The sequence below is a fragment of the Oxyura jamaicensis genome, chromosome 28 (genome assembly GCF_011077185.1).
Source record: "Oxyura jamaicensis isolate SHBP4307 breed ruddy duck chromosome 28, BPBGC_Ojam_1.0, whole genome shotgun sequence".
In the NCBI taxonomy this organism is placed as follows: domain Eukaryota; kingdom Metazoa; phylum Chordata; class Aves; order Anseriformes; family Anatidae; genus Oxyura; species Oxyura jamaicensis.
This window is the reverse complement of record NC_048920.1, coordinates 2,667,657-2,692,040: the sequence shown is the minus strand read 5'-3', so window position 1 is coordinate 2,692,040 and position 24,384 is coordinate 2,667,657. Positions and strand designations below refer to the sequence as shown.

General features: G+C 50.0%; 1 protein-coding gene across 17 annotated transcripts in view; it reads right to left on the bottom strand.

Annotated features, from left to right (window-relative positions):
- Nucleotides 1-4,199: 4,199 nt before the first annotated feature.
- The window catches only part of PTPRS (protein tyrosine phosphatase receptor type S), a 131,178-nt gene continuing 110,993 nt past the window's right edge, over nucleotides 4,200-24,384 (bottom strand). For 11 of the 17 annotated variants that reach the window (XM_035347978.1, XM_035347977.1, XM_035347980.1 and 8 more), the window contains 13 exons: nucleotides 23,831-23,878; nucleotides 19,621-19,718; nucleotides 16,788-16,911; nucleotides 13,843-14,018; nucleotides 13,149-13,268; nucleotides 12,872-13,026; nucleotides 10,620-10,905; nucleotides 9,999-10,177; nucleotides 9,344-9,470; nucleotides 9,141-9,266; nucleotides 7,937-8,091; nucleotides 7,099-7,234; nucleotides 4,200-6,556 (listed from right to left, as the gene is read on the bottom strand). In XM_035347978.1, the coding sequence (XP_035203869.1) occupies nucleotides 6,488-6,556; nucleotides 7,099-7,234; nucleotides 7,937-8,091; nucleotides 9,141-9,266; nucleotides 9,344-9,470; nucleotides 9,999-10,177; nucleotides 10,620-10,905; nucleotides 12,872-13,026; nucleotides 13,149-13,268; nucleotides 13,843-14,018; nucleotides 16,788-16,911; nucleotides 19,621-19,718; nucleotides 23,831-23,878 (1,799 nt within the window). In that variant the 3' untranslated portion in view covers nucleotides 4,200-6,487. The remainder of the gene's footprint in view (nucleotides 6,557-7,098; nucleotides 7,235-7,936; nucleotides 8,092-9,140; nucleotides 9,267-9,343; nucleotides 9,471-9,998; nucleotides 10,178-10,619; nucleotides 10,906-12,871; nucleotides 13,027-13,148; nucleotides 13,269-13,842; nucleotides 14,019-16,787; nucleotides 16,912-19,620; nucleotides 19,719-23,830; nucleotides 23,879-24,384) is intronic. The other 6 variants (XM_035347985.1, XM_035347986.1, XM_035347992.1 and 3 more) reach the window with 1 other exon arrangement.

Sequence of the window (24,384 nt, the reverse complement as noted above, 5' to 3'; positions counted from 1 at the left end):
AACATGAGCGGCTGGAGGCAAGGCAGTGGTAACCCCAGGGCCTTCCCGTGGGATCCTGCAGGGCTGGCTGGTGCTTGGAGGCGAGGAAAGGTTACGGTGGCTCTCGGGGAGCAGTTCAGAGGTGTGCTTTGTGCCTGGAAGGAAGGGCAGGGGGGACTTGGGTGAGCTGTGGGTGCAGGGATGGGCAGTGGTGGGTCCATTCGGGTTCCTGCTGTGACGCTGCGATACGTGATGGAATGGTTCTGGTTTCCTGATGGGGAGATTTGGGACCAGCCTCCCCCATCCCCTTCCCAGTGGATGAACTTGTTGAGATAATAAGACAATTTTCTCAGCGCCTGCTAGGGTATTTACTTTTTCCATTTCAATTCTACATCTGTTCGGTTACTGACTTGGAATTTGCAACCATCTTATTTAGGAGGAGGAATTGATTTCTCATTCAGTTACTGCTTCCCTCGCTATAATTAAAGCGTGGCGCAACATGAAGAATGTCTCCTGGCCTGGGAACTGGTTTGCCACTTGGGTAATTCTGTAAACCAAGAAAGGCTTTTCCTTTTCCTCTGGAATGTAAATTACGGTTACATCTACTTTCAAGTCTTCGTTCTGCTGCAGGGGCCTAAGGGGGCTCTTGGTTTAGGCTCGTGCGGAGACGTGGGGGCTTTTGCAAATCAGTCCTGTGGTGATTTGGCATCCAGGCCGATGCAAATTAAGATGGATGCATGCAACGGTTTTGCATGGCGTGATGCAAATGTTCACCGGGACGAGGCTGCTCCCTGCAAACCCCTGCTGCCGAGCTCCAGCCGTGCTGCCCTGAGCTGAGCCCCGGCCCCAGTGAGGGGTTTGGGGCCCGGCAGCCTTCCAGCAGCTGCACTCGAGCAGGGAAAGCGTAATTCGGGGAAGAGGGAGGGCTCAAAGAGATGTTTATTAAACTGCAAAAAGAATCTGATCAGGATTTGCATGTAAATGATGTCAGATGATGCCTCGAGACCCAGCTGCTTCTGGAGAGGGCTGCACAGGGCTTGGGGTCAACTCTGAGTCCTGCGGGGCAGCGGGGAGCCGGGCTGCTGCTGGCTGAAGTGGCCGTGGTGTGGTATTGCCCCGCAGAGCAAAAAGCCCAAAGCGCCCTGGGTGCCCTCCCCATGAGGACAGCGTGCGGCACAGCCACCTCCGCAAGGCTGGGTTAGGCTCCGCCGTCCCTCTTGGCCTCAGCAAAGGGCTCTGCGATGGAGATGCCCTCGTAAAACCACGATCTGTACTCTAGCCCCGATCCTCTGCGCGGGGCTGTGTCCGTGGAGATCTGGAGCCTTGCTGCCGGGCCTTTTCTGGAAAAATCCTGCCTGCAATGCTTTACTCCTCCCACCATGCACGGGCATAGCTAATAACGCGCTGTCAAAGCTATCCGTCAGAGCTCAGGTTAGAGAAAAAAAGAGGGAGACAGATTAAAAAGGGACCTTCGAATCAATAAGAAACAAGAACCTTCCCTGCTGAAAAGGGGCATTAATGGAGCAGCGCTTAGGGTTTAATTAAAAAACGCCAGCTAACGGTGGGCTGGGTTTCAGGCTGCTGCTGGCTGCCACAGCGAGCCCTGGCAGACGGAGCCTGGACCAGAAATGCGATTTCAGCCGCTCGGCGCAGCGAGGCCGGGCGCCGCGGTGCAACCCGTGTGCTGCGCACGTCCTGCGGCCGGGGATAATTTATGCTTAATCACACCACCAGCACGTCGGGCTGTCACATGCAGAAGCCACAAATTAGAATGTAATTTCGGCAGCTTATGAGCGCCAGTAAAACGCTGCATCAGTGGGACCTCTTAGTGCGTGCAGGTTTGTGCTCGTGTTCGTGGGGCTTCGGCTTCCCCGAGGCTCAGAGCATCCTGGCCTAACGCGGAGGCAAAGCACACAAAACCTGCTGGTATCGCGTGCGATGGGAGGGATCCGTGCGGAGCTTGGCGGTGTGCATCAGTACCGATCATACCGAGCTGAGTCAGAGCAGCAAGAGTTCCAGCCCGGAGGTTTTTTTGTGGATCCCGGGCTCTGCAGGGCGCCTCTTTTCCCTCCTAGCCCTTAGGAGTGTGTGCGCGGTGCTGTCTGCTCTGTGCTCTGGGAGCTGTAGGAACCTAAATGCACCAGGGCTGGGGCTGCTTGGCTGTGTTGGTGTTTTCCGAGCAGTGTTTTCACGCAGCCCACCCTGGGTCCTGTTTTGGTTTCCTGCCGGATGTTCAAAGCCGTGCTGCTGCCCGCCGGGGTGGCAGGGGGTCCCGGAGGGGGCGCCTGGCGATGTTGCAGCTCCCAGCCTTGGCGGTGGCAGTTCCTGTGGGTGTCCGATGCAATGAAAATCAGAAGGCAGAGGCATCATCAGGATTTTTTTTGTGGTTATAATGCTTGTCTTTCTTGATATTCCAGGAAAAGGAGGAAAAGGAGTCCGATTGCTGCCTGTTGTAGGCCTATCGCTGCTGCTGCATCAGGGTGGAATCAGTGTCATTAGGCAGCTTTGCAGTTCTTGTCAGCCTGAATCTTGCTCTGAGATTTTATTTCGTATTTGCTTTGGTAACTGGCTCCCTGCTGTATTGTTTTTTGAAAGATTTACCTTGTCCCTAGCTGCTGTTCCAGTTCTTTGTCACTCACTTCCCTGTGCTCCACGTGGTATTTATTTCTCTGTTCAGTGAGAGTTTTGCATCTCCACCTGGGGGGTGGTCACAGCAGCTCAAAAAAGGGATGGAACCAAACAAAGAGACTGGGGAGCGGTGATAGAAATTATTAGCAGCACAGAGAGACAAGAATAGCATTGCTGAGCTCGCAGGAGACCAGGTAGGCACGTGCCAGAGCTACAGAGGCTGATGAACAGTGCTTAGAAGGAAAATAATTTTTTCCTTTCTATTCTTCAGTGATGGAATAAGGGGATATTAAAACCCAACACACTGACTGAGGCAAGGTTGATGAAAGATACAAAGGTATCTTTGCTGTGTTGTACTGCTGACTTGTGCCATGAATTATCTTTGAGACCAAGATATTATTAGGACTAAAAAAAATCTTGACTATTCATGTAACTGCCTGTATGAGCTGTTTATAAAGAAGGATACTGGTTTTCTCCCCTTTTTTCCTGTGCCATCAGGGTTTGATGTTGTTTGACTCCCCGCTTGCTCTATCCATCATCACGTGGAGTATCGAAATTTTGGCGGTGATGTAATTCCCTGAGTTCACAGCTCGATGTTTGATCCCAGTTCTATGTTAACTTGCTAAGCCTTTTTTTTTTTTTTTTTTTTTCCTTTAAGTGGGAGCCAAAATGCTGCTGGTGGTGTTCTAGTAGGGCGGGAGGGTTTGTGCTGGCACAGCACAGATGTAAAGGCAAGGGGGGGGGGGAGGAACTGATATAGGAATACCCTCATCCTCCTGCTGCTTCCAAAAACCCACATCTTCTGTGTTTCCCTGCTTAATGTCTTTCTGACTTCATGTGGAAGAAAAAAGGTAAAGCTCAGGGTAGGCTGAGCCACCTGGGCACAGCACCCGCAGTCCTAGTACAAGACTCTGGTTTAGCTTATTTGCCATAAATCTGGCTTGGCTGGACAAACAGTTTGTGAGCACCTCATGCTGAAATTGAGACGGGATCTCATGTTGCCACCCCATTGTGTTGCAGGGAACGGAAGCACGAGGCACTGCCTTTTCCGGCCGGTGGAGCTGTGAGCTGGGTGCTCCTCCTGGGCTCTTCCCCTTGCCGTAGACTTGGGAATGTCGGCAGCGTCACAAGGGAGACCTGCGTCTGCCCTGGCCACGTGCTTCAAATGTGACCGTCGGCTTTAACCTCCTTCTGCTCTAAGTGCGTTTCTTCACTGAAAAACACTCGCCTGCAGGCTTGGGCCATGGTCCACAGCCGGGAGGGTGCCTGGACTGGCTGAGGGGCTTCCCAGCTGAGCAGGGGTCCTGGTACGCTCGTGCCAATGGCTGGACCTAAACCAGGGGTCTGTGCATCCCCGCGTCACTGCAGCTACTTGGCTAAAAGCTCTCCAAATGAGGGTGTTTCTTTGCAACTGCATGTTTGGCTTGTACAGGTGGCCTATTTTTAGAAAGAGCATAAGCACAGCAGAGGGAGAGCAACCTGCCACCTGGCTGCACGTGCCAGGGAAAAGGGTTTTGCAGTCACTGCGTTACACAGAGCAACGGCTTCGTTCATTGCCCGCTTCTAACAACAAACAGGTTTGCAGTCAGGCCTTTCAGACAATCTTCCTTTAATACAAAGTCAATATATCTACATACACAGTGGTATGAAAACCACTTACTGTTTCAGTTTGAAATAACAGTGTGAAAGCAACAGCACTTTGCTCTCATACAAAGGAAAAAAACCTCCCTCCCTCCCCCCAACTCTTCCAGTAAGATTTTGCTGCAACATACTTAGAAATTTGGGCAACTTTCACACAGATAAGAAGTTAAATCTCGAAGAAGCCTTTCGTTCTTTTTTTTTTTTTTCTTTTTCAGTTAAAGACAGGAAATGGATTGTTGTGGGGTTTTCTGGGTAGCACTTGATGGCAATGATAAACCCTTCTAGAAAAATAAAAAAAAAGGCCCAGGCAAGCAGTGTTCAGGGCAGTGCATCTTTTCCGAGATCTGCTCTCTCCTCTGCCACTTCTGCAAGAAAACTCCTCGTCATGTACACCTGCAAGCACATTATATCTACAACCCAGGGCACAGACTGAGTTGGGCTGTTACCTGCATTACACCACTGATGTTTAAAATCTGTGTAGGTGCCGCTGTGTGCCATGGCTCTGGAACTGCCGCCTTTCTGTCTTCAGTCGTAAGACACTGGTGTTTTTTTATTCTCCCAGTTCAGCCCTGGCCCTGTTAAGATGGAGCAGCACGGCCACAGCTGAAGGGGAGAGGTTGGCACTGCCGCCACATCTAGGCCTGCCTGCTGATCTCCCACCCTTCCAAAGACACGTGATATGCCTGTGATTTTAAACAAAAGAACCCCAAAAAAATCCAGAAAGGACATTTTGTTCTTACATGAGCAAGTTAAACCTTTTAAATGGTAGAAAAGCAATATGTAGAAGTAGCAATTTGCACTGCATTTTTATATATCACAGCCATTACACGTAACATTTCTACAGTGAAAAAATAGACTGTCTTTGAACATAATATGAACAAATAAGCAAATTTTTCTTTTAAATTCATTGACTGATATTCTTTGTCTTTTTTTTTTAAAAAAAAGGAAAAAATACACTATTTAAAAAAAAGGTAATGTCACTTGTTACAGTTACATCGATACTTTAAAGAAAGCCACTCACAGTATATGCCATTGATCTTACTTGATCTTTCCCAGTTATTTATACAGCTAGGGCATGTTCGTAGCTGTGCCAATGAGCTTGGGCTGATGTGGTACCGGGACAGTCCTGAGGAGTATCGCTGCATCGCGCCCGGAGAGCCGCTGCGTCCGGAGGTGAGGGGTTGGCAGCAAGAAGCAGTTGGCTAGTGGAAATAAACTTCTTAAGGATGCTTCTCAGGCTCCTTCCAGAGAGATGCTCCTGGCCTTCTGTGGCAGGAACTGGTGGGGCGGCACAGCTCCTTGCAGCAGAAGTGGGGTTGTGTGAATGTGCAAAGAGCATGGGAAAGGGGCTGCCTTTCTGAACTGGGGTGTCCCACTGCTGCCCAATTAATGCCTCTGTGTAGCTGGATGTGCTGAAAAGGGGGAACAGAACCAGCAGCCAGCGAACCCAGCCCAGGGGAGCTGCCACCTCTACCTGTCCCACCTGTGTGCAAGGGGAGGGGGGGCCACACCACACAGCCAGGGCTGGGTTCTCTCTCTTTCTCTCTCTCTAATTTTAAATATCCTAAAAAATAAATTTTGGAATTAGAAGAAATGAGGAATGTTCCAAGTATTCAAAGTGTGAGCTATAAAACCTCTCGCGTGGCAGGGGCATTCAGTGAATGCTGTTTGCAAGGTGCCTGTAAGCCCAGAATCATCCCAATGTTGATACTGAGGTTATTAAGACTCCAGCTAGAAGAACTCCTGACCCTAAGTTTGTCTAAGTGTTGAGATTTAGTTCCTTTTCTTATCTTTTACAGAACACCTTCAATTCTGCAAGTGACTTCCTTTAAAGACTGCCAACTATATTAGTAAATAAACTGAACTCTAATGATGTAACCAAAGTCGGTTTCCTTCCCTTCTCCAGCGGTAACGTTTCGCAAGGTGTGTTTTAGCTTTTGGATCTGTTTCATGATGTCCATACATCTTCCACAGCGAACACCACTTGAGGTAACAAGAGCAGTTCACCACTTAAAGCAGTCCTTCAGCAATCTCCTGAGCTGCCTCTTCACGGTCCAGGTTACAACATGGAGTTCCCGAAGGGGTGTTCCTTTCAATCCTTCCCCCTGCTCCCCAATGCATTGTCCAGATGAAAAGGTACTTCTTCTGATTCAGTTTGTAAGTTCAAGCGCTCCTCCTGGGTCAAAAGAGGCCTTCCAGGACTTAAGTGGTTGGTAGAGTCTGCACAACGGATGGCTTTTTATGTTGCATAGTGATCAAAACTTCCCAGATATTCCAAAGCTGCCTGGTAACAGAACTGGTATTCATCCTGCAAACAGTAAAGAGAACGAGAGCTTCAGCTTCAGAGGGTGAAACAGCTGCTTTACATTCCCCTGCCCTGCTTCCAGCTAGTGCACACCTGGGCAGGAACCATGCACAGACCCTTTTATCCTCAAAGAGCCATGAGCTCGTAGGAAAGGAAATCCCTTCTCTTTACTGTCACACATCTTATAGCAGTCATCCTGCCCATAACTTTCCTCTCTCTGCAGCCCCCAAAAAAGTGGGCTGTGTTTAGAGGTGGGTGAGTTCCCCTTACCTCAGGGGCAGGATGAGATAAGAATCAGGGCTGGCAGACTGGGATGAAATCTTTAAGAAATGTAAAGGCCCATGGTTGTTATTACTTAGTAAAGTAAACCCCTAGTGCAGCCTGGGCTCGCTTACCCTTCAGGTAAGGTTTTGCTAATGGTTAGAAGGGCAACAAGTCTGCTCCACTAAGCCAGGGTGCTTGGGGAATCGGTCTGCAAACGTCTGGGACTTGCTACTCGGGTCCTCTAAACCATGACAGGGACAGGGCTTCCCGCTCCACCTTACCTCTGTTTGCACCATAGCAGGTCGTTGCGTTCGCAGCATCTTTACTGTCTGGAAAATATCTACAACACCCTCATAGCGCATTCTTTCCAGGACGATACTCAGTGTGATAAACACTCCAGTCCTGCCCACACCAGCACTGCAGGAATGGAAGAGGAAAAACACCAAAAAACGGGTACGTTACAATGGTCAAATGCTTTCTTAAACACTGAGGTTCCGGTATGGTTGAGCTAACGGCCCTGTCCTATGAACATCAACATGTTAAGAGCTGGAAAGCCTCTAGGAGGACAGTGCCAAAATGTGTGACCCAGACAAACATTTGAGAGACTGACATTAAAAAAAGAGTTTTGGGTAGCGGTGAACAGCATTCAGTGTGAAAATTATTACTAATATTTAACACCAGGCTTTTTGAAATATATAAGGTGAAGAATGTGTTTTCTTCTGCCCATGGGGAGTGAGGAAGGTCTCTTGCTATCAGCAAACACAGGCTAGCGGTGTTGGGCTGCAGAACTGGGCTGAGACTGGTAATAAAACAGGTAAAATGCTGCAGGTCAAATACTGAGAAACACTGATTCCTGTGTCCTGCACAGCATCAGCATTTCATACCTCTCACCTGGACAGAAGGGGGCAAAAGCCTTGGGGGCACTGCCCAGGTCTGAAGGGAAAAGAGTTTGGTTGGCAAAAGCAACAGTCTTTAGCCATTCATTCCAGCTCCACCCCATGAAATCTATCGGCAGGGATGGGATGGGAAGGGAGGGAGATACCTGCAGGATTTTAACGCCTTCTGCTCTTTTGCATCCTCAGATAAATTAATTCAATGTTTCCATTCGTACATGCTTACCTGCAGTGGACAGAGATGGGGCCATCCTGGCCAAACTGCTCCTTGGTCTTATGTACCTGTCCAATGAAATCGATAAAACCTTCTCCTGATTTTGGCACGCCTTGTTCTGGCCAGTCAGTGAACTGGAACTGACGAACAGTTCGTGACTGACCGTCCTGGGGAAGAAAATATTAATAGCTAAAACATCCTGTATTTGTGTTACTAAATGCAAACGGCAAGAAAAAAAAACACCCCATTTTACTGCTAGTTCATTAAGGGGCACAAAAAGTCAAACCAACTTTGTGTTGGCTTTCATATATCATGATGAAGCTCATCTTGCACTTGGCATTTCGGGAGTTGGTTTGTCAGTGCAGATCTATGCTCCTGGCAGGTGTCCTGAAAAGGTCCAACCGCTGCAAAGTCTGCACAGATGGAGTCTTCAGCAAAGGAACATCCAAGGAGAGGTTATGGCCTCTCTATCAATCTTGAGGAAGAATTGCCATAGTGTCAGAATTACAGCTGACAGGAAGATAAATCTTGTTCTACCAGGACTGATGAAGCATCCTCCTCCTCAACCTTGCAAATAGGATTATCAGGTCCTACAGTACTGACAACCTCAAAAGCAGGGAAAGCTGCTTTGAGAATGAGAGTTACATTTGCTAACCAAATCTCAGAAGGAACTGAAATGTTCCCTTGGAGGAGAAATCTGACGTTGAATCTAAGATTGAGTCAGTGCCCCTTTGAATCTTAGTGATAGCGTCTCATCTTAAAACCAGAAGAGAAGGGTACATTTTCTGTAGGGCAAGGAGCATCCTTTGCAAGTCTTTGTTTTTATTAGGTGTTTGGGGACATACTATTTTCTGTTTTTCTTTCAAATAAGCTGCAAGTAAAACCAAAAGCTTGGTGAACTTCTAACAGTGACTCACTGCTGCGATTAGTGAACAGAGGTTAGAAAAGTACTTTCAGTTTATAAGAAAACATAGTAAAGTACAATTTATCTGTGGCTCTGCGTTCTGTTCCGCATCATAACTAGTCTCTCATCCGCTGAGGATAATCCCAGATTTTCTCATAGGAAGAGTTTACACCTCAGTTTTTCTTATAGGAGCCAAACTCCCTCGTTTTCTGTAAGCCACATTCTCTATCACGTGTTTGAACCACTCCAGTCTCCCCACCCCCACAAACGATTACCTTTGCAAACACAGACTGCACGTTGTGCAGCACTTACCCTGGCATCGGTGACCTTGAATTCTCGCAGGATGTACTGAGGCATGTTGTATTCAGCCATGGGATCTACTACAAAGTACTGGTACCGGGCAGAACGCTCTGCGGGCCAGTACTGATGGCACTTTTCCTGCCAAGAGGAAAGAAATGGCTCTGTTAGCCCTTGGGTGGCAGGCTTCTCCGCCCGGCTTCTTAGAGCACACTTACCCGACCCATCTCGCGAAGCTTAGTCAACATCACGACAATGGTGGAGTTGTTCTCCCATAGCATCCGCCAGAAATCTTCTGTGGTCTCTGCCAGGGGCCCTTGAGTAGCAATGTATGCCTTCTGTTGTCTGAAAGAGAACACAAACCTGAGGCACGGGTCAAGAGGCGGCTACGTCATGGCTTGTACCATGAGACTACATCAGGGTTTGTGCACGTGGCTGTGGGAAGCACATACAAAGGCTGAAAAACAGAAAGAAAAAATGGGAGTGCTGGGACAGAGCTATAGGGGTGCAATGTCTAAAGGGGGCCTGAGGCAGTGTCTTTGGTGCTAGTGGCCAAAAAAAACCAAACCAACCAAAAAAAAAAACCAAACCAAAAACCCAAGCCAAGACCAACCCAAAACAACAGAAGCTCAGGTGGTGAAGCTTTTTCCAATTACTGGTTCCACAAGGTGAATCCAGATCGCACTGTCACAAGCCGTAAGCAAGAAGGAATTTCCTTCTAGAATTGTACCAAGTGCAGTACAGATGGGATGGGCCAGAACAGAGCACCGGTGTTATTCCCTAGTCCACCCCTTAGTGCTGCAGCCTCAGCAAGCAGCCTGCTGAGTTAAGTTAACCCCCTGACAGCGGTGGGGGCAGCCAGGTGCTGGTTACCTGTAGCCATCAATAAAGCTGGCGTTGATGTAGTCTGACCCTTCCACGCCTCTGATGGGCTGAAGGCAGACCCGCGTCGTCTCATAGGGCATGATGTTGACAAGGCGATTCTTGAATTTGTTGCATGGGAGATTGGCACTGATGAACCTGGAGGTGTGGGCTTTGGAGTTGGCGAGTCGCTGAAGACAAAAGCAGAGTCACCATCACTTGCTCTGCTCCCGGGTGCCCCTCATCTGCCTGCCCCCCCCCCGGCAGCCTACTTAACTTGCCCTCCATGTTCCTCCATTTTGTTCCACCTTGCATGCTCTCCATTTCTGGAGGACAGTGTGTGACACCTTCCCCCCCCCAGCAAACATTTAAAAACCCAGTCTAAGCAAGGAGCAAATTCAGCGTGGATTTGAAACGACCAGACAAGCCTCCTGCAGCAACAGCGCAGTTTCCCCTGGGAACTGCAGTAGCAGAAGCCAGAAGAGTAATTACTTCTCTAACATGGCACCAAGAAGTTCCATCAGCCTTGTAAAGGCTCCCTGTCTGCTACGAGTGCCAGCAGAAGACAGCTCCCACGAGGCACACAGAGCCTTCCCCAGTCACTACTAGCCCAATTCAAGCGCCTGCCTTTACCTTGAACTCCAGTTCCATGCCTGTCACGTGCTCTCCGACTTCGATCTGTGCCAGTTTCTGGATGTATGTGTAGAGGTTCCTGGCTGGGACTTCTGTGTTGCCACAAGCAACAGCCTCAAGCAAGGCATCGTGGATAAAGCTGTACTGGTCTTCTGTCTGCACCATGTAGTTGCGCTGTGACCTCATGAGGGTAACGTGCCCGTAAATGTCCACTGTCTTCTCGTGTTTTATCCTCTCTAGCATGGCATCGATCACAATGAAGCAGCCAGTCCTTCCAACTCCCGCGCTGAAAGGTAAAGGGAGAAAACTAAGCGACGGCCAACTCACCCACCGAAGAAAGATGCTCCAAAAAGCCACCTGAGTGAGGAGCTTTCCACTGATGCAAACAGCAGGAATCGTGGGGTGGGAACTGCACTCAATGGGAAGGAACTGAAGCCTTGTGAATGCAGCTATTGAAGAACGGAGACAAAGGAAGTCTTAGCAAACCAGAACACCAGACCATATCCAAATGGCTTTGGTTCATCCGTTTCATTAATTTTGTTGTATTAAAGGAATTTGCTTAACCAAACTGGCTGCGTTAGCTCCCACTCACCTCCACGTGTTGCTCTTAGCAAAGTTAAAAAACAACAACAAAAAAAACCAAACTGCTGGAGGATTTGGGACAGTGGAGGGCAGCGATGACACCAGAGTTCCTGCTGCTCTGAAGTCCCTGGTGCTGCAGTGGTGCCTGTAAAGCCTGCGCTGGCTCCTACAGGGCTGTTTATCTGAGCCCAGCCCGGGCCAGTGCTGCCACAATGGCACGGGGAGGCTCCTGGAGCTTAGAGCCAGTGGATGGAAAAGTTCCCTGTGTTACTCTGTGTGCAGATGTGCTCAGGCCTAATACCAGAGACAGTTTGCAACGTGCAGAGACTCGCTTTGAGTCTCAGCTCAGTTTAGCAAAAACTTCCAAAACAGAGTTTGGTCTTCTGTCACCTGAGGACCTAAGATGGAAAGTTGCCTCTGGGAGCGTGACTGTTGCCCCGCCACACCGATCTGCCCCGCTTCTCGTGCCTCCTCATGTGACGTCCCCATGAGGGGAGCTATCCTGGCAGACACACAATTACGACAGTTCTCGGCAGGGGGCTGGAGCAAAAGGTTAGCACGACCTAAGGGCTTAAAAAGCATGTCTAACGCTCAGATCTTTCAGCATCTGAGAAACTACTGATGTTGTAACGAGTTACATGCGTCACCCCTTTTCCTAAACGTTTTTGTGCATTGAGGTAACATCAGACTTGCATGTAATGGCATTTGTGAATCAGCAGGGCTCTGCGGGTCTGTGCATTTGCCACTGCTAATAAAGGGTTTCCTTTTACTATTCTGGTGCAGTGCCTTTTTTCATAAAGCCCCCTTGATCTCTGTTAATTAGATTGCCTAACACCTGAACCAAGCAGGTGACTGGAGCTTTGGCAAGAATTTAGCAGCTGATCTGGGAGCTGGTTCCTGCACATTGTGAGCTGACAGCTCTCTTTATTCATTTTCTGAGAGGTGCACGATAATTGCCATCTGCAAGGTTAGTGATAAGTTGCCCACTTACAAAGACTGCTTAAATGGCATCCTCTAGGAGAGGCAGGATTAACTTCCCCCAGCAGCCTGTAAAATTCAGATGTCTTCCCTCAGTGCTGAGTAACCTGCAGGCTTCTCCACAACCTCCTGAGGAACACAGGGATTTATCTAAGTTGAGGCTGCAAGTGTTCCTCTTTGGGTTGGAAATTGAATTAGGGAATGCTACCTGCCTGTGGGGGCCTTCAGTTTGTCATATCAGAATGGCTGCAGCACTCAAAAAACCCTGCCTTTCAATCACTGTCAGCTATCCCTTTGACAGCTCAAGCATCTCTGCCTCCTGAACACCCAATGCAGCAATGCCAAGCAGCTTCTCAGGTCACACTTCAGCTTCCTCCTTTCCCAGTGTGACAAAAAAAAAACAAACCCTCTACAGAGAAGCAGATGCCGGTACAGCACAGGGTGCTTCCTGTTGCTAATAAGGTCTGAGTAATTCAGAGCAAACTAAACCACTCATTGCTGGAAATTCTGCACTGAATGAAAACCCCAAGTATCCTTGTCAGATGCTGGCTGGGAATCCACTTCACAGGACAGCTCCTACTGGGTACTCACTGGGAGACTGTACATGTCTCTGAGGCGCAAATCAACATCCTACTGACATTTTGCCTCCCTTGCAGAGCCCCGTGTAAGAGTGCGGTGTGCGAAACCGGTACCTGCAGTGCACCACGATTGGACCAGCATCAGGGGGGTTGCAGGTTTTCACCCGTCTCAGGAAAGCCAGGAACGGGGTGGGGTACTCGGGTACACCGTGGTCAGGCCACGCTGTGAACTGGAACTGGCGGACCTCCCGCTTCTCACTGGAGCCGTTCTGCAAAGAGAAAAGCAGACAGAGTAGTGTGCAGTACCAGCGCAGCGCCATGCCCTGACCACGCGAGGTGAGGAGGACAGCGTGCCCGTCTGGGAAGGAAACGGGAGCAGGAGAAAGCTCACCTTATGAAGGGAGAACGTTCGAACGCAGAATGTGGCCAATTCGATGGTATCGAGTAACGTCACTTGAATCATTCCATAGGTGTCTGTACCTCGGCCCGGCCAGTACTGGTCACACTTTATCTGGAAGACAGAAAGCAATGCTGAATGCTGGAACAAACCCCGTACCGCTGGAACGCATCCCAGAAGTGTCCTGATGTTACAGGTGAAGCTCGCAAAGTTGCAAAGGGGACGGAAGGTGCAAGGAACGTGTCTCTTTCCAAAGCACCGCAACACGGAGACACCTGGCATGAAAAGCTCCTACTAAGTACAGGCTTTGATGCACCACAGTCACATCAACAACAGACCGGAGTCATCTTGAAGATGACAGTGAAAGTACTGGGGGTTGTTAAACAAGAGAACTGAATGTAAAATCTGAGGTCTGCCAAATGATTAACTCCAGGACAGAGCGACAGCACGTGGTGGGATTGTGTCCTCTTCCCTCAGAGCTGCAACGGAGGCTGCAGCTTTCTGGGATGAATTTTTTAATTTTTTTAAAGGATTGAATCACTGAACTTTGAGGGTGCTGGCAAAGCAGGTAGAAACCCCCCACTGACATAAACGTGGGCTGCAGATCAAAGGAACTCACTGTTCCCCAACCCTACCCTCCAGTCCCCCAGGATTATGACTAACTTGTCATCCCTCTCATGCTTCTTACCCGTGATTTCTCCTCCAGCTTAGTCATCATAACAATAGTAGCTGAGCGCTGCTCCCACACCATCCTCCAAAAGTCCCCAAAGGTCTCTGGCAGAGGTCCTTGCGTGGCAATGTAGGCATTCTGCTTCCGGTAGCCATCGATGTAGTTGGCATTAATGTAATCACTGCCCACAATTCCTGCGTGAAATCAGCAAAACCAAGTCAGTGGGTTGTGCAGGACAGGACTTTATGCAGCTGGAAGCATAAGATTTTCGCAAGGACGTTAGAGAGAATTTCCCCTGCAAAAACACGAGAGCTTTCGTGGCTTGCTGGGTTGGAGTCACTGCTGGAAGACTCTTTACAAATTCCTCCCAGCTGAAGTTCCTGTCTTGAAGGTCTGAGCTACAGGGAGACAAACAACTTCCTGCAGAATATGTTAGAGAGCCCAACTGTCAAACCTTGAAACCTCTTATTGGTGTTACTCTTCTTATTGGTGTTACTTATAGGAGCAAAATCACTGGCTTAGGGCTCTTGCTTTACTGCTCTCAAATAGAACAAAAGAAGTCCTTGTCCCAGAATGCCCAGAAGCTGGTAGCAAACGCATCTGGGTGATGCGCAGTGTGGTCCATAGCCTAATTCCAGGCAGCGAGCTACAGCTGGACAAAGTATGGAATAAAACCAGGCTGGATTCAGCCAGTAAAGGCTTTGAAATTACAGGCTTTGACTTGCTTTAAATTGCCCGCTGTCATTTTTATTTTTATTTTTTTCTATTTGCATAAGTTACAGGCTATTGAGTTACAGCTGCCTGCTCGTGTCCTTGTTTGACGGGTTTGAGTGGCAGAAGGTACTGCCAGAGTGAAGAGGGTGATTGGGACATGGCAGGAGAAAGCTGCTCTGAAGTTAAAATGGACACTGGCATGCACTGATGTTCAGGTTCAGCTTTAGAGAGCCTCCAGGACTGGCACGGACAGTCTGCACTGTTTGGAGAGTTGGCCCGTTCCTAATTACAGCGGAGCGGTTGGCCGGGCTGGCAGGTTTCTGCTAACCTAAGATTAACTCGGTACAGAACGCTTAACTCGTGTCCCGAGGGGGAGCTAAGGGTGGGGAGCTGTACCAATATGAAATTGGGTTGCTGGTCCTCGTCCTGCTGTAGCAAAAGGCATCGCTGCTTCTATTGGCTAGGTATGATCCAGGCTGAATTGCCTGCCAGTCCTCAAGGGTACTCGGTAATTTCAGCTGCTGGTGGAAATGGCTTTTGATTAAATTTCTGGAGGGTTCCCTTCCCCCAGCCCTTCCCAAGCTGAAATTTCAGAAGGGAAGGTGGCTGTGCAGTGGCAGCAGGAACGTGATCAAGGCTGAGCTTCTGGAATTAATCTCCTCTCCAGCCCCCTCGGGTCCGCTCTGTAATTTAAAATGGTGGCCATGAGCCCCTGCAATGTTTTGTGCTGTGACAGGCCCAGTTACAGAGAAGTCACTGAATTAAAGCCACTACTTCTTCCTGACCAAGCAGACGGTGACAATCTGCAGCCTTGACAAGTCCAGATTTAAAACAAAAAGAAAGCAACAACTAATTCCTCCAACACCTTTCATCTTCCAGCTCTCAGCATAAGCTACAGCCTGGTAGGAAGGAACAGAGCAACCAAGACAAGTCAGAACCTCTCAGAGGCTTGGAAATTAAACCTCGGTCCCTTGTACTTATGCTGCCGTCAGCAGCTCACGATGCCACCGGGGCAGCGAGTACCGCTGCCTGCATCCAGCCCTGCCTCCCGCTTTCCTGAGAGCAGAGACCAGCCCGGTGTCCTTCATTTCTACACTTGGGCTCTTCTCTTGAATGACAAGGCAACTTTTTAAAGACTTGGCTTTCCTTGGCTCATGCAATATTAATCTCAGAAGAAAAACAGGCTAGAACACAGGCGTCTGCACAATGAGAAATGCTTCAAATCCTCTAATGGCAGACAAGACCCATCCAGATTTGTGCAGCTTTTTGGCAGATCACCACGATCTTTTGTTACCTCAGGAGCAGCTCTTCCACTTCCCCCGATCCCTCAGAATTACCTTGGCAGAGGGAGATTATTCTAGCAATTCCCTTGCCACGAAGGCTTCTGAATTAACCTTTAAAATCACCAGGGGGCTATTTGCATGTCCCATATCCTCTCTGCTCAGATGATCAGCTCTGGCAATGCAAGACTGGCCACAAATGCTTTATCCATACAGCGCAGCCACACATAATATTCAAGCCTCATCATCTCAGGTTATCTCAGAGGCAGCAAGCAAAGCAGATCCCCTGTTAGACTCCATCTCCTCTCCACCAAAAGCCCCTCTTATCGTAGCATGCACCATAGCAACTCTGTCAGGAGCCATGGGTTGTGAAATGTAATGTAAATATTCTAACTGCACCATCACTCACGGAAGAAGCTCAGGAAACAATTGATGACCTCTCAGGCTAACACCAAGCCTTGCTTATTCTTAGCCTTTTAGGGGCCAGCACTGCAGCGGGAGCTGCACATCGCGCAAGCTTTACGTCCGCACGACTCAGCAGCCGCATCTTTGCTGTGCTGCTGACACTCACATCTGTACAATTAGCCCTGTGCCTACTTCTTATTCATCTGCTGTACAGATACGTTCCACATCCACCGCCACCCGCTGCCCTGCTCCGCTCGCTCTGAAGCACTATGTGGTCTGAATTCTTCCTGTTCGTATCGCGGGGATCTCGAAGTAAAGCAAAGACAGCTTCTTGATAAAGCATCCTTTAAAATGAGAGATTGCAGCTCCAGGGAACGTGTCAGTCACCAGAATTTAACAAATGTGTGGTTTACACAGGTAGCTCTTGCTTGTTACCCCCCAGGGAGACGCTAAGAGAAGAGTATAAATAGAGGGGAACAGGGAAGGGAAGAGAGCACGTGTAAGGTGTTCCCGGGCAGGAACTTCAGCCTAGCTACCGCGGAGGAGCAGACGCTGCTACGGTACCTTCGATGGGCAGCAGGATGACGCGCGAGTGGTCGTAGGCGATCACGTTTGCGTAACGGTTTTTGGGCTTGTTCACTTCCAGGTTGGAGTGCTCCCAGGTGAACTGCTGACCAGGGTCAATGGACTGGAGGAATCGGGAAAGAAAACAGAAGAGTCAGAGGGGGGAAAAATAGGCAGCGAATGAAGCTCCGAGTCCCTTGCTCCACGTGGGACAGGTCACGGCTCTGGAGGTCTAGCTGAGGATGCAGCATTCACCGTTTTCTTCCCTCAAGAGCAGATCTTTGCTGTGGAAAAGCCTCAGCCCAGTGGCATAGCGTGCTCAGGTCCCATTTCCCTTGGCCCCAAGCACCCAGAGCAGTACCTGAGGTAACTCCCTCTCTGGCATGATGCAGTGGTGGCAAAAGCATCGGTGCAATTTCAGGCTGCAATACGGAGGCCTTGAATCCCACTTGTGCCGTGGCTGTACCGATTAGTTACAGCCCTGCGCTACTGACACTGATAAACGGCAGGCAGTCGGGAGAGAACAACGGGGACAATCACATCAGGAGGTATTTATGAAATGATGAAGAGGCTAAATCTGTGCATGGTTAAACTCAACGACAATTAAGAGGGCATAAATATACCAGCGTCTTAGTGAGTACCTGGGAAGGGAGATATTTAAGCGAGGGTGAGGTTTATAACCACGGACACGAGCAGGGTACGAAATGCTAGGGAAACAGGCAGCAGGAGAGGAGCAGGCTGCTCCATGAAGAGCTGAGACAACGCAGCTCGTGACCGCAAGGGCTCGGTGCCCAGGGTCTCCCAGGTGCAAAGGGGGCTGAAAACACCACGGGAGCGTGGCAGGGGCAGGCACCTGCAGGCAGCAGGGAGGGAGACGTGCATCTCCCCAGACAGACGGGGTAAGGAACTAGCCCTAAGGACCTGAATCAACACAGCTATTTCCTAGAAGGGATAAAAGAGTAAACAATGAAATGTGCTGGAGAGAGAAATCTTCTCTGCCTGTCCTGGTGATTTATGCCAGGTTTGGTGATTTTTTTTTTTTTAAGGTCCAGCTGTCCCAGATATGGAAATTAGGTTAATTACGTTTACCTCTAAATCCTCAGCCGGAGAATTAAATAAAACAAGGGCTTAATTCCTTCATCATTTTGCAGAGCCCTAGGGGTTTGCCTCAATTGGAGGCTTGGCAGGAGTGCGTTGAGTTCCGCTTCCCGCTCTTTGCTCTCCCTCTCCCTGCTCTGCCCGGTGGGGACAGGGCCCCGCACCCACCTGGGCCCATCCCTTTGGGCCTGCAGAGTTTGGCCCTCACCAGGTGCCTGCTGCCGCTGCCTTCCCCTTGCTGTGCCGACCCCAGAGCTCCCCAGAACTCAGCTCCGGTGGTGGGGGCAACGCTGCTACAAAAGCGCCCGACACCAGCGTCCTCTCTTGCACTCTCACTGCAGAGCATTTCTAACTAATGGGTATTTATACTGTTGTAATGTGTCTGTTTGCTCTCTATCCCTCTAATCTCGCCTCACATTCATTTCATTAGCGATGTTTGTTTAGCTCTGGCTCTCCCACTAGAGGAGGTTGTGCTGGAACGAAGCCAGGGCACTTGGGATATTGCATTATGCAAATCAGCCTTTGAAATCAGGATGGAGCACATTACCAGGCTGCTGCTCCCCTTGCGCCCCAATGTGGGGTGAAAGACCCCAGCAGAGCAAACACGCCTCCTCCACCGCGCAGCCCCCCTTTGCGTGGAGCTGGGACTGCAGAGCTGCCTCGCACATGGTGATGTTTGCAAGCCAGACCGGGGAGAAAGCATCCCAGAACCAACCTTTTGTTCAGAAAATAGCCCCTCGCTCTCTGCCCGTACGCAGAACTGGGCAGTCTAGACTAGCTGTTAGTCTAAAAATATCAGGGCGTTTTGTCTTTGAGCACCACCACCGAAATATTCGGCTGTATGTTCAGTCTGCAGTGAAAGCAACTCGCGCAGAGACCACCCCATCAGCACCGGGCAGTTGCACTGGGATTTAAGATTTAAGCAGTGCTGACACAGCCCAGTACTGCCCGTGGCCAGGAGCGGGTTTGCATGTGAGCACACTCTGGCAGCAAGGAAGCCCTGTAAAGTAGCAGCAGTGGTGACGTGGGGGCTTCGATTCTCTTCTTTCCCCCCTCAAGCTGCCTTGGGACTGGCCCTGCCTGTCACAGCACCTGCAGGGTGGCAATTTTACCGACTGGGAGAGCCATTGGACGTGCAAGTCCAGCAGGCACAGCCCTGCCTGGCTGCTCATCTGCAGAGCTCATTTGGGTACCCAGACATTAGCAGGAAGGAGAAACGAGGGCACAGAAATCCCAGACAAGACAAGGAAGGCACAAATCACCCCGCTTCCTCAGTTTGAGTTCAGTGACTGCTGGTCACGTCAGCTGGGGATGTGACTTACCGGTCATCCCTCCTAACTGAAGCTATCTGGAAGCACGGATCTCATTCCCTAGCTTGATCCTCTGCACGTTCAGCAGAGAGACACAGCCACTCTCAAGGAGAAGTCCCCATCCCAGCCATCTAAAACGTCACCTTCCAGAAATGCATTCCCTCCTTCACGAAGGGAGCTCAGAGCCCTGTCCAAGATGCCCCCTGAGGAAAGCCTCACGGATCAAGTGTCTTCCTCTTTTACTATCTGGAACAGAACCTAGGAAAACCCTGAGCAAGGACTGAATTTTAAAATGTAAATGGCTTTTCTATTTCAGCTGACCATACCCTTAAAATGAAACTACGTTTATCTGGATGAGGGCCTGTCTGAATTTCCTCATTTCCTGGCTCTGCAAACCCATGCACAGCACTCACTCTTGCTCATACCTCATACTCTTGGGATAATTTCAGGTTATCATTAGCTTTGAGATGCTCTGTGTGTTCAGCCAGCTCGGAAACAGGGATTGGTGGGTGGCTGAGCATACCTAAAAGACAAGACAGCAGGAAAAGAATCTCATTTAATAATAACTAAAACTCACAACTGTTGCACATTTTATAAGAAAGAAGAAACAAGAAAAGAAAATAAATTACAATGTAAGATCTGCAATGAAAGTAGGGAGGTTAGAAGAGAAGAATTCAGGGCTCGAAATTGTATCCTTGGAAGTAAAAAAAAAAATAAAAATCAAGGAAATAAAAAACAGTAAAATGAGTGTTTCCGTGATGGCCCCATTTTCAATGTGTAAATCAGAGCAAAACAAAAAAGGAAAATCCAAAGAGCAGATGCATGTTAGCAATTCCAATAGTGGACTTAAAATGAGCAAACGCTGCCAGAGGAACCTACGCAGCAAATGTTACAGCACCCGCAATGATCATAAACAAACTCCAACACAAAAGAAGGGAAGGGGCAGGGATCCAGCCACCCATGGCAATGTGGGGCAGGGGGAGGGAATGCAGATGGGAGGAAGCAGGGGAGGCTTTTCAGGAATTGTCCTTTGCACAACGCTGGCTCTGTAAGCTTCTCGGTGAGCTCATGGGCACAGTGGGGTTAGCATTCAGGGCTGCAAGAGCGCAGCCAGGTAGGGAAAAGTCAGGTACTGGCTCCTCTTCCTGCTCCTGGGCTGCGGAGGATGCTGGGCAGCACAGCCCGCAGGCGCTGCTCTGGCCTCGCCCTCCCTTTGCCACCTGCAGGTAAGGCTGTACCGACCTGGGCGGCCAGCTCTGCTGGGGATTCATTACCTTTTGTGACAGGGGGGGCAAAGATCCTCCTGCCCCTTTGTCTGCGGAACGGGAAATGATTTGCTGGGGAGCCCAGTGCCTCACGGCCCCCAGTTCCCTGCTTCCCCTGCAGCTTTAAGCAACGCTAGCTGTGCTCTTACCGAGGCAGAGCTGCCAAAGGACAGACTCGGTCTTCTCTGAGAAGATCCTGGCAGCGAGGGCCACGTTACACCAGGCTCAGGGCACATCTCAGCCACAAATGGGACTGAGCACCAAGGGCAGAGCTGTCTGTGCGCCTACAGGACGATCTGCACAACCCGCTCCAAGAAGAGCGGCCGGAGCCCTGGAAAGAGCAGGGATCCTTCCCGGCCTATCCTCTGGAATAGCTACGTTACAAATCAAGGTGGAAAAGCTCTCCATGCTTTGCTCATCTGCATTGGATCGTGTTTTTCCAGAGGCTTCCCATGCTGTCTGCCAGCTGATGCCGCTACGGACGGCAGCGGACAGGCAAGGAGAGCAGCATGCCGAAAAGCCCTGGGCAGTGCCCCCAATGAGAAGGACCGGGGTGGAGAAGAGATGGAAGCCAGGGAGAATTTCGAGCCCCGTGGGTGTTGGTGTGTGACAAAGCAGCGGCGGTGGCAGCAGCATGGTCAGATACTCTGAAATATCAGCACAGAGATGGCAAAGCAAGCATGACATCCTCAGTTTTACAGTGAGTCCTCGAGAGACGCTGCCTCCCCCAGGCCTGGGGACAGGACGAGTCTGCCGCAGAGCGGGGCCCTGAGCCACCACTCCAACATTTTGTTCTGAGCTAACTAGGTGTCTATTTTCAGCACGAGGAGGTGTGGCTGAAAATAGAAGGGCTGGGGGGGAAATAGGCCAAAAAAGCCCCCCAAAATAACCCCAAGGTATTCTGGACGCTGCACTGGCTGCATTCTATTCTGCTGGTGGTCAGGGCAGAAAGCCTCTCCCAGCTCACGAAGAAGTTCCTACTTACTCTGCAGTCCTGTAGCCTGTTTCACCTAGAGGATTTCTCCTCGGGTTCCCACTGGAAGGTGGCAGCCATCCACCCCGCACCCAGCACTGGATGCAGGCTGGGGGTTCGTAGAGGAACTGGTCCTCTCTCTGCCCTCACTGGGAGGGGAGAACCACGCTGGGATACCAGAGGTCAAAGCGCATTAACAAACGGTTCACCCAGTTCCCGGCCTTCTGCCTCTGAACGTAAGGGCTGCAGAGGGCAGCAAACATACCTTGAGCTGTACCTCTAGAGCAGAGCCCAGCCCTACTCAGCACAACTTCTGGCACCTCAGGAAGTGTCTCCAGCTCTCTGCGGGTCGCCCCTCACTGACTCCTTCCCACCTGGAGCGGCAGGCAGCCAGGCAGCTCCCAGCCCAGCTGCCACGCCTGACCGCTGCAAAACCCTCCATTATTTTGCTGACGTGTGATTAGAAACACAACGGTGTAGATAAAATCCCGAACAACGAACCTGTGTACGTTATAAGGAAAAAAAAAAGCCAACGACAACCAGGAAACCCCATAAAAACAAGCAAGCAAGGAAAAATAAAAACCATCAGACGCTCTTTGGCTCTGAAGTCGCAGAGCAGTACGTGTCCTTCCCTCCGAGCACACGGGCTGCATGGGCAAGGCCCCGCTGTGCCAGTCTGGAAAGAGAAGTCACGTTCCCTTGGAAGGCATTTCACTACTTGCCTTCATAAAAACTTGATGAAAAATCATCAGTGGGACCAGCTTCTGAAAACCATCTCTGCCTCTTTGCTGGGGAACATCCTGCCCCCGCTTCCCACCTGCTGCGAGCAAACGCTGGCTGAGAACTTGGCCGATGGGAACTTGCCTTGTTTTGCTGCTGCTAAGGACAAAAATCTCCTTGTCGGATTGATTTCTGGGATTCTTTGTAATAATAATAATAAAAAACCGGAAACCTCCACAGTGATAAACACTTTCCTGGTCAAAATGCCAAGCGTATCGGGGTTCCCGTTAGGTCCAGGAGGCTGTTATGTCCAGCTCTGCCGTGCCAGCTGCAGCAGCTTCTCTTTTGTCTGCTGTAAGTCCCTAACTCTTTTTAGCCCCGAAGGAAAATGGCTCACGGGTTCCTCTGCTCAGCTCCTGGCTACCTGCGGGGCTGCCGCGCTGCCACCTCCCGCAGCAGCCAGGGTGGCAGAGGGAGCGCTGCCAAGGGCTGAAGGATCAGCGTGGCTTCAAAAACACACAAACCCCTCTGTGTTACAATAAAGGGGGGTGACGGAGGTGGCAGGTGGACCGGGACAGTATTGGCAGGAGTATTCAGCACCAAAAGAGACCGGTAGTGGGATTAAAGCATTCAGAAAACTGCCCCAGCCCTCACATCTCTGAACGCAAGCAGCACCCGTGGTTCTTCACATTTGTCAGCTGAAATCTCCTATCTATTTCCCTGCCCAGCATAAAAACCCAAAAAAATACACCACCACCCAACAAAGCTGGGATCTTGGCTTCTAACGGGGATGAAGTCTTTCAGAGCCGGTCTCATCTACCATTTCAATCACTTGAATCTCTCTAATCTTCTCACAAAAGACTTGATTCTCTGTGCACCAGCCAACTCACCAGAAACGTCACCCTAACAGCTGTTAACGGGCCGGAGCCCATTTATCCTTGCAAAATAACTGCGGCTGGATGGCACTCCGCGTGAAACCCACGGGTGTGGAGGACCATGGAGAGGCCTCTGCTCTTTGTGCGCCTGGAATAAGTCGGTGCCAAGGAACAGACACCTGCCACAGATGGGAAATGGCTCTTGTCCTCGTCAGACAGGAAAAGGTGCCTGCGTGGCTCTCTCCAAAGAGGGAGGAGGTCGTCAGCTGCATCCACAGTTTCCTCCTTCCCCACGTTACAAAGCAACGAACACAAAACCGCGGGCACACACGCACACAACGCTCACACTGGTGCACAAAAGATCGCTTTCTGTCCGTGGACAAGGACGAGGGACATTCAGCCAAGCTTCCGAAATGAAACATCGTCGACAATGGGGAGAAAAAGAAGCCTCGAAATCCCCGTTTTTCTCCTGACAAAGCAAAAGGGACACAGAAGGAGGGACAGTGTCTCACACTGCTACCGGGGGCTCTGTTCTGGTGCTCCTGCTCCTATCCTCGTCTTGCAAGAGGCCTGTTGTTCGGTACTGTAAAACTGGAAGCTCAGTTCAGACAAACAGATGGCACAGAGAAGGGATGAGATGGGCAAACACTGCGGGGATACAGAGAGTTCAGCAAAAAAATAAAAAAGCAAAAAACCAAAACAGGAACAAAACCGAATTGGAAAGGAAAAGCGACAGAAGAGGGAAAAATAATTATGGGGGATAAAATGAAACCAACAGGAACAAAAACACACAGGAACTAACTTTCAAAGTCAAACTCAGGGTCACTGAGAGGGCTGCTCAGACCAGAATCTGCAGAAAACAGTAAAAAAAATAAATAAATAAAATATACACTTTTTAAAAAATTTCATGCTAATAAAAAAACAAAAACAAAACAAAAACAAAACAACATAAATCTAAGGAGGAAAAGAAAGTTATTTTTTGTGCTGATTAGGCAAGGACAGGATCGCTGAGATGTGCTGTTCCCTCTGCTCTCTCCGAGCTGTACGGATGCTCATGCACTCTCCTGTTCCCGTGTCCCCCCCCCTCTTGTTTTGCTGCTGGGGACAGGACAGAGACCCTCTGCGTGCTGCCCCCGGGACACCTGGCTGGAGAAGAGCCCAGAGGCCATTCCTAAAGCACTGCAGACTCAATTCCAATATTCTGCAGGTCTCCCACCTGGAAATTGCCCCACCATCTCCCTGTAATCACCGACACACCTCCAGTTCTGTATTCCCATCCGTTTCCACCCCCCTATCGAAGTTCCGCGGGAGGCAGGCGACCAGCTCTCCCAGATCCCTCAGAACCTCATCCTGCTT